The 10,319-nt window shown below is 35.5% G+C and overlaps 1 protein-coding gene across 1 annotated transcript in view; it reads left to right on the top strand.

Annotated features, from left to right (window-relative positions):
- DEUP1 (deuterosome assembly protein 1) overlaps positions 1-10,319 on the top strand; it is a 101,473-nt gene that overhangs the window by 32,894 nt on the left and 58,260 nt on the right. The window contains 1 exon segment of the mRNA XM_017863699.1: positions 4,835-4,969. Coding sequence (XP_017719188.1) covers positions 4,835-4,969 — 135 coding nt within the window.

The following is a 10,319-nucleotide window of genomic DNA, read 5'->3' as shown; positions in this document are numbered from 1 at the left end:
GAAGGAAGGAAGGAAGGAAGGAAGGAAGGAAGGAAGGAGGGAGGGAGGGAGGGAGGGAGGGAAGGAAGGAAGGAAGGAAGGAAGGAAAGAAAGAAAGAAAGAAAGAAAGGGAAAGAAAGAAAACAAACTGCAGCCCCACTGCCACCTACAAAGGCTTAGTGGAAAAACCTAGATTTCTGCCTTCACTAAGCTGTAACAAGGTAACCCTGGCCCTCTTTCCTGGGTAGTGTCTGGGAAGACTGAATGGAGAACCAGGACTTTCATCCTCACTAGATATTAACAAGGCCCTCATCAACCCATGGTGATGGTGGAGAGCTTGGACTTCTACACCTACCTGGTGGTAAGGAGGCACCCCTCCCTCTCCAGTCTCGGGTGTTATTATAGGAAGGCTGTTGAGGAGTCACCACTGCTTAGTGGTGACAAGTTCACCCACCCCCACTATAGTATCACTGAAGGCCATGTGAGAATAGTTACGCCGGGGCGCGGTGGCTCAAGCCTGTAATCCCAGCATTTTGGGAAGCCGAGACGGGTGGATCGCGAGGTCAGGAGATCGAGACCATCCTGGCTAACACGGTGAAACCCCGTCTCTACTAAAAAAATACAAAAAACTAGCCGGGCGAGGTGGCGGGCGCCTGTGGTCCCAGCTGCTCGGGAGGCTGAGGCAGGAGAATGGCAGGAACCCGGGAGGCGGAGCTTGCAGTGAGCTGAGATCCGGCCACTGCACTCCAGCCTGGGCGACAGAGGGGACTCCGTCTTAAAAAAAAAAAAAAAAAAAAAAAGAAAATAGTTACAAGGCACCCATGACCCTTCAATCAAAGTGTATCAGTGAAAGACTAGTGGGGAGCCTGAACTCCCACTTCGAATCAGCAGTAATAAGGAGCACCTCCCACTGGATACCAACTGAAGCCAAGTGAAGACCTGGACATCCACTGTCTCCTGGCAGTAATGGAGTGGCACTCCAATTTTCCCTTCCAGAAATTGTCAGAGGAGGACTGCTAAAACACAATATTTGAATAAAATCCAGAGTCTCAAAACACAATACACAAAAATGTCCAGGTATCAATAAAAATCATTCATTATAGAAAGAACCAAGAAGATCTCAACTTGAATAAGAAAAGACACTCAACAGATGCCGAGGCCAAGATGACACACATTAGAATTATCTGATTTTAAAGCAGCTGTTATAAAATATTTCAATGAACTATTACAAATATGGCTTGAAATAAATGAAAAAGTATAAAGCTTTGGCAAATAAATAATATAAAGAACCAATTAGAAATTTTATAACTTAAAACTATAATAACCAAATTTAAAAACTCAATGGAGGGACTTAAAAGCAGAATGAAGAGGACAGAAGGAAAAGAATCAGCTCGAAGATAATACAATAGAAACTACCCAATCTGAACAACAGAGAGAAAGAGTAAAAGAAAATGAACCTTGGGAACATGTAGTATGGCAACAAGCAATTTAAAATTTATATCATTAGAGAATCCAGAAGGAGAGGAGAAAGATGGGGAGGGTGAAAAAGCATTCAGAGAAATAATGGTTGAAAAGTTACAAAACTTAGCCAAAAAAAAAAAGGTAAACCTACAGATTGAAAAGCTGAGTGAACTTCAAACAGGATAAATCAAAAGACAGCTGTGTTAAGACACATCACAGTCAAAGTTCTGAAAACCAAAAGACAAAGAAAAAAATCTTGGAAGCAGCAAGAGAGAAATGAAACCTTACCTATAGGGAAAACCAATTCTGATAATGGTGGCTTTCTCTCTGGAAATGATGGAGGCTTTCAAGTGCTGAAAGAACAGAGCTTTCAACCCAGAATTCTAGGTCTGGCAAAAACACCCTTCAGGAATGAAGAGGAAATTAAAACATTCTCAAAGGAAGGAAAACTAAAAGCATTTGTTGCTGGCAGACCTACCCTAAAAGAATGGCTAAAGGAAGGTCTCGTAACAGAAAAGAAATGATAAAGAAGGAATCTTAAGACATCAGCGAAGAAGTAAAAACACCAAAAAGAGTAAAAAACATGAAGGGAAATGCAATAGACTCTCCTTATCCTCTTGTATTTTCTAAATTTTTTGATAGCAAAAAATTATAACCATGTCTAATATGGTTTTCAGTATACCTACAGGAAACACTAAGTTAATGGTGTTATAAATGGAACAGAGTAAAAGAACATAAAGGAAAGTAAGATTTCTACACTTGAACTGGAAAGATGTCAAACACCAATAGACTGTGATTAATTATGTAAATACAGTGTAATGCCTAGAGCAACCACTAAAAAAGATCTACAAAGAGATATACTCAAAAACACTATAGATAAAATGGATTCTAAAATAATGCTTATGTAATTCACAAGAAGACAAGAAAGTGAAAATAGAGAAACCAAAACCTAGAGAACAAACAGGAAGCAAAAAAAGGCTTAAGCCATGACATATCAATAATTACATTAAATAGAAATGGCCTAAATACACCAACTGAAAGACAGAGATTGACAATAAATAAAAAAATGACAAACTCACTTCAAATATAACTGTATAGGCAAGTTGAAATTAAAAAGATGGAGAAATATACCATGCAAATATTAATAGAAAGAAAGCAGAAGTGGTGCCAAGATAATTCAATACAGAAAGATTAGTCTCTTCTACAAATGGTGCAATGACAAGAGGATATCCTTATGCAAAGGAACTAAGTTGGACCCCTACCTTAAACCATAGACAAAAATTAACTCAAAATGGATCAAAGATCCAAATGTAAAACCTAAATCTAAAAAGCTCTTAGAAGAAACCATAGGAGTAAATCTTCATAACCTTGGATTAGGCAATGGTTTCTTAGATATGGCACCAAAAGCACAAGCAACAAAAAGTTAGATAAATTTGATGTCATTAAAATTTTAAAACTTTTATGCTTCGAAGGACACCATCAAGAAACTAAAAAGACACCCATCAATGGGGAGAAAACATTTGCAAACCATATATTTGATAAGGGACTGGTATCTAGAATATATGAATAACTTACTAATTGATAATAAAAAGACAGATGACCAAATTTTAAAATGAATAAATATTTGAATAGATATTTATCCAAAGCAGATATACGAATGGCCAATAAGCACATAAAAATGCTTAACATCATTAGTCGTTAGGTATATGGAAACCAAAACCACAATATCCATTCACATCCACTAGGATGGTTATAATAAAAAGGATAGAAAACAACAAGTGTTGGTGAGGATATGGAGACGTTGGAACCCAACGCATTGTGAATGGGAATGGAAAATGGTGCAACCATTTTGGAAGACAATTTGGCTGTTCTTCAAAAAGTTAAAGTTACCATAAGATCCAACAATTCCACTCCTAGGTATATACCCAAGAGAAAGTAAAACATATATCTACACAAAAACTTCTATGTAAGTGTTCACAGCAGCATTATTTATAATATCTCAAAGTGGAAACAACCCACATTTCTATCAGTTGATGAATGGATAAACAAAATGTAGTGTATTTATGCAATGGAATATTATTCAGGTGAATTTTATAGCAGGTGAATTATATCTCAATTTAAAATTATGAGGAAAAAAGCAGAAGTGGCTACTTTAATATCTGATAAAGTAGACATCATTGTTCGTAGCATTATTTACAGTAGGCAAAAACTGGAAAAAATCAAAATGTCTCAGTATATGAATGGTTAAACAAACTGATACATTTATACCATGGAATATGATTCAGCACTAAAAAGGAATCCACTGTTGATTTATGCATGGATCTCACATTAAGCTGAGTGAAAAAAATACAATCTCAAAAGTTAATGTGCTGTATGATTTCTTTTTATAACATTCTCAAAATTATAGAGATGGAAAACAAATTAGTGGTTTTCAGTGATTAGGGGTTGGGGGATGAGGGGATTAAGTGTGATTCTAAAGGGATAGCATGAGGGACATCTTTGTGGTGACAGAATAGTTCTATATCTTGGTTGTGGTTGTAGTCAGATAAATCTATATATGTGATAAAATGGCAGAGAACTATATACATATATTGATCCAATTTCAATTTCCTGGGTTTGATGTACTGTAGTTCAATAAGATGTAAATATTGGGGGAAACTAGGTGAAGAGAACCTGGGACCTCAGTAATAACTTTGGAACTTCTTGTAAACTTGTACTTATTTTTAAATAAAATGTGTAAATAAGACACATTTGAAAGCAGATACATGAGTATAGAAATTTCCTCACAAATGTTCATAAATATGCTATTTTGAATCTACCATTTGAATGTAGAACAGGAAATGGAAAAAACAATACAAAGTTGTAAAAAGAATTATCAGTAAGAAAAATATTAGATCAATTTTGATATTAAAATTTATTTAAATGTATCCACATGAATAAGTGGTTTATGTTACGTACGTCTTTTAAATTAATATATATTCTGTTTTCTTAAATAAGGTATAAGCTAGTTATTTTGTAGATTGAGTTACTGGATTTAAAATTGTTAACACAAGATGGCACTAACTAAAAGTAAGAAAAAACTTGTTTTTTAAAAAAATTGTCAGCTTTACTGCGTATGATTAAAACAAAATTGAACAAGCCATTTATCAAGTGAATCATTGTTTAACTGTGCAGTTAATGAAGTCTCGAGTTTACATGAAAGCTGAATTGTGTTCAGCTTCAATAATTTAGTTTTAATAACTGGTTCTGTCTTCACTAATTGAAACATTTAAGCTTTACTGCACTTTCTAATCATGACTTAAATTTTCAAAGAGGTACACAGGAAAAGAGATAGTGAAATCAGGTTAGAAATAATTGGTAATAGTAAAATGTTAACATTTTCTGTGATTTACAGTTTTCCAAACTAACAAATAGCTTTGAAAAACTGAGATTACATCAGATGAAACAAAACAAAGTTCCACGAAAAGAATTACCACACCTTAAAGAAGAATTACCCTTTGAACTGAGCAATTTGAACCAGAAATTAGAGGTGAGATATATTATCTTAGATTCTTTATGTGTATTAAAGATTGATCCCTGTTGTTGTGGGCTGTTTGTCTCTAGTGTCCACAATGGTGTCTTCAGTTGTGGTAATAAACACTATTACAAACTAACTTCTCATTGAATATATTTTCTTAGTGCACTTTCCCTTCAGGCACTTAGTGAATTAAAACATCACTTTGATGTATACATCTTTACTATATAACAGCATTTTGGGAGAGAAAAAAAAAAGAGCCAAAAAGTCAAATGAAACTCCAGCTGTTGAGTAAAATTGAAGGACACCCATGGGGTCAGTTAAAGTGAATATCTAATAAATCTTTTAATGGCCATTTAGCTGTTAGGTACTTAAATCCCAGTGAAGCCTCATCACAGTTTTTAAAACAGGGCTTGAAGTTTCATGGTTTTTTTTCTTTAAAGGCATAGTGTCACTCCAATTCAATTGCCCCATAGCACTCAGAATTTCTAAAATTTTGGTCTCTAAAAAAAATTCACTATGTCCTCATAACTGTATATATCTACTATGTACCCACAAAAATTAAAAACAAAAAACTTTAAAACTTCACTATGTCATTGATGCACTTATTCTTACCTTCTTCATTTTCCAACCTTGGAAAAAACAAACCAGCTATTTTTCTTCCCTGTGTTCTTGAGCATTCCTCCTACAAGCCATGGAACAGCAGAAAGATTACACTATAAATTCCTATCATCTACTTTTACCTGGATTCCGAGTACTGCTCAATTATTATTTGTTTAATTGACTTCAAGTTGACCCTTACGTATATCCCACTTAATTTCTTCCATTTTTCTCAAGCCCTAAACCCCAGCATCCCTCCCCTTGCCAGCACTTTTTCATCTTATTCTTTAATTAACAAGTCCTTCTATTTTAAAATATCTTAAAGAGCAGAAAAAAATTAAATCCGGGATCACAGCCCTAAAATCGGCTTATTATAAGAACTTTGTAGGAATTCCTAGATTTTAATCTTTAAAAGTCCAGCACATTTTAAATGCTTCTGAATAATACATAGTTTTTTTAAAAAACAAACTTACCATCACTAAGTTGACCCTCTAGGAAAATGCAGTGTGTTGTACTCCCAGGCTCTTACAGTGGTATAACCAGTAGGGCTTCAGAAATATCCTGAGCTCATGGAAGATGCTGATAGATGTGCACTGTAATATACATGTGCTTTCACTGAAAATGAAGACATTGAGTCATTAATTATCCATTTGACCGGCTTTTCATGGGCTTTTGTGGGAGAACTATATTAATAAACATTGTTCAGACAAAAAAAAACCCTTAAGTTATTATCAGATACCTTGTGTATGCACATTTTACATTTAGGAAACTAAATATTTACATTATATATATGTAATGAAATTATAGTGGAAATTAGTAGCAAAATGTTTTGATATGTTTGTACTTACACAAAAGTTTTTAAGGACTCTATGCAGATATATAGTTTAACTTGAAATAATTATAAAAGCACTTCAGGTACCTGTTTTTACTTATAGCCATCTGATAAATTAATGTGTAAGAGATAGGCTCTTCCAGCTTTAGTCTGCAGGTAAACCTGTTTTTCCTTTGGAGGCATTTAATAGCAGTATAGTAACAGCAGTGTACCACATGTAGTAGTTGAAGAACATGATCACTGATAACTGACAACAGGCCTTACCTGACTCATGTGTTTGCCCTGTGACCTACAGGAAGTTGTTTGCCTCACCAAGATTCCATGTTGTCATCAGTAAATGGGGTTTAAAATACCTTATGTGTAACGTTGTTGTTATGGTGAAAAAACTTTAGATGCACACTGAAGCATTTAGGGATGAAAACACATGAGGTCTAGAAGTCGCCTTAAAATATACCAACAAAAAAAGGGTGGAGAGATAGGAGAAGTAAAGATGGACTAAGTTGATGGTAGTTAAACTGGGTGAAGGGTACATGGAGGTTTGTTTTACTCTCTATGTATGAAAATCTTCATAATAAAAAGTTAAAACCGTTTTACAGGTAAAGGTCTCTAACATATAGTAATCACTAAAGACCATCTCCAATATTTATTAGAGGGCTTTTTAAAACATCTAATACAGCTATCAAGAGAAACTAATTTTAATGACCCTGATCCACTCTCAACCTTAAAGATCCAGAAAAACTTTTCCAGCCATGAATAACTTACTGTTGGAGGTCCGGGCAAGTCTACAGACCCTCTGAAGCCTACTGTGACAACTCCAGTCTCTATAAAAACCCTTGTGAAGCTCTCTAGGTCCCTGCATGGTTCCATACCATTGCATGTATTGCACTGACTTGCTAGTTGTGAAACCAGTACATCTGACAAGAATAAGGAAGCCAGGATTGTCATAAGCACCTGCTGATATGTTTGTGACACACATTTCTAGCTATTCTTGGCCTCACTTCTACCTGTTGTAGTATTTATAAGAAGTTGAGGTTAATGCTTCTGCCTCTAAAACATCCTGGGGAATATTTATTTTCAAGATTATTTGAGGTTAATGGGTAAGAAATACTAAATATTTGTATTATCTAAAACATATGAACAGCTTAAGTCAACCTTACCCAAAATTTGACTTCTAAATCCAAAGATTCCCTTTTAAATTAAAAGTAAACAGAAATTTTTAAAATCTAGATTGCATTAATTTGAAATGTTAGCTATTTTCTACTAGAACCTAGTTTTATAAATTTGCCATTATTGCTAAAGACCCTGTTTTTATGTACCTAATTTTTGTATGTTGAATGTCAGAATCTAAGTCAATAACTTTAAATGGACTATCTCCATTTATCATAGTAAATATAGTCTATCATGAGCTATTGTTATATATGGAGGGTCTTTCCATACTTCATCAACCTTAATACCATCACTTAATATCAGGTCACCTCCCTTTCATTACTGTAAAAACTTCCTAATTTATAGCCTTCCTTCACTGATTAGGTACTTATGGATTTTAAAAACTAAAATTTCCTTAAATGTACTTTAAAATTATTTCTGTATAGAAAATATGAAATGCCATGTTCTTCTCATTTTAACAAAATAAAGCTTTCATTCTCTAAATTGGCATTTGTTTTCCAGCATTGCCAATCCAGTCATTTCAGCCATCTTCAAAACAATAGTAACCACTCTGACTATAATGAACTGTTCCGATTTGATAGATTATGGGAAATAGCTAAGATAATCTTAATATCATTTGCATGGCTTTTATGTGTCAGCATTATTGTACTTAACATACTGACATAATTGTAAAATTATTTGTTTGTGTGTACATTTCCCTACTTTATTAGATATTCCTTGATTTTTTCTTTCAAAAAAATTTTTTAAATTATGAAATAGTTCCAGATTTTCTTCTTTCCACAGAACCTGGTGGACATTAACTGCTCAATAAATATTAATGAATTGAGGGTTGAAAACATCACTACATTCTTGCCATGTTTCTATATGCAATAATATATAGTCATGGACTTAATAGCTATGGAGTTTGTTTCCAACCATGTTGTTTTCTTTACAAAATTTTTTGAGAAGGTTAATTTCTAGGAAATGCTAATACTGTACCATGTTTTTGTTTGTACATTCATGTAGTGTAAATGGCACCTGGTACTTTGTCAGGCACTGTGAATGTTACAAAACTAATAAACAGCTGTTACCCTCAAGTTGTTTAAAGACTGGACAGAAAGATAGGATATAAATAGCCCTAGGCAAAATGGAGAAGCAGCAATGTCTTCTTTGGCATCCCCAGAGCTATATCCTTTGCTTATGTTATTAAGATGTGAACAGATAATCATGCTGTATAACTGCACTACTTGAGCAAAAACTTAAAAGAACTGATCCTGCTTTATCAACCTACTTCTACCATTTCTTTCCCAGGTATACCAATTGGTACTGCCTAAATGAGGCCTGGCCATGGCCACAAGGGGCAAAGTCACTGTCTTAGTTAATTCAGGCTGCTATAACTAAATAGCATAAACTGAGTGGCTTAAACAACAGACATTTATTTTTCACAGTCCTGGAGGCTAGTAGTCCAAAATCAGAGTGCCTGTGTATTAATCCATTCTCACACTGCTATAATGAACTACCTAAGACTGGGTAATTTATGAAGAAAATTGGTTTAATTGACTCACAGTTCCACAGGCTGTACAGGAGGCATGGTTGGGGAGGCCTTGGGAAACTTACAATCATGGTGGAAGGCAAAGGGGAAGCAAGGCATGTCTTAATGTGGCCAGGAGGAGAGAGAGAGAGAGAGAAAAGCAGGAAGTGCTACACACTTACACAGCCAGATCTCATGAGAACTCTGTCAAGAGACAGCACTAGGGGGATGGTACTAAACTACTAGAAACCACCAGGCCAGGCGTAGTGGCTCACGCCTGTAGTCCCAGCACTTTGGGAGGCTGAAGCAGGCGGATCACGAGGTCAGGAGTTTGAGACCAGTCTGACCAACATGGTGAAATGCTGTCTCTACTAAAAATTACAAAAAATTATCCGGGTGTGGTGGCATGTGACTGTAATCCCAGCTACTCAGGAGGCTGAGGCAGGAGAATCGCTTGAACCTGGGAGGTGGAGGTTGCAGTGAGCCAAGATCGTGCCACTGCACTCCAGCATGGGCGACAGAACAAGACTCCATTTCAAAACAGAAAAAAAAAAAGAAAAAGAAACTACCCCCATGCCCACCAGGCCCCTGCTAACACACACACACACTCGGGATCACAATTCAATGTGAGATTTGGATGGAGGAGACACAGAGCCAAACCGTATCACCCAGCATAATCAGATTCTGGTAAGGGCCCTTCTCCTGGTTCACAGACAGCTGTCTGCTCTTTGTATCCTCAGATGGCAGGGAGAAAGAAAGATAGAGGAAACAAAATCTCTCATAGCTCTTCTTATAAGGACACTTATCCAGTTCATGAGAGCTTCACTCTCATGACTTAATTACCTCCCAAAGGCCCCACTTCATAATGCCATCACATTGGCGTTTAGGCTTGACGTATGCATTTGTTGCAGGGGACACAAACATTCAGTCCTTAACAGTCACTAAATAAGTCCAAGCCCCACCCTCTAAAAAAGCAAGAGAACAAATTTGGCAACTGAATGAATGAAGGAAAAAATATTTCGTGTCAACAAATAGAAAGTACTGGCTAATGCAAAAAAAAAAAAAGTTGTTCAAAATTCCCTTATTAGTAATAAGTATTTGTTATAAGAGAGACTTTTACATTTTAACAATAAGTGACAAATTCTATGTTTTCCTAGCAAAATTAGAGATGGTAAAAAAATTCAACATGAATGATTTGACACCTTTTTGTTTGTTTTCCCTAATAGGTAAAGAATGGATTTACTTTTTTTTTTTTT

This window comes from Rhinopithecus bieti, unplaced genomic scaffold, assembly GCF_001698545.2.
Source record: "Rhinopithecus bieti isolate Rb0 unplaced genomic scaffold, ASM169854v2 scaffold_71999, whole genome shotgun sequence".
NCBI lineage: Eukaryota > Metazoa > Chordata > Mammalia > Primates > Cercopithecidae > Rhinopithecus > Rhinopithecus bieti.
Note: the sequence above shows the minus strand (reverse complement) of the source record. Positions and strands in the feature narration are given on the sequence as shown.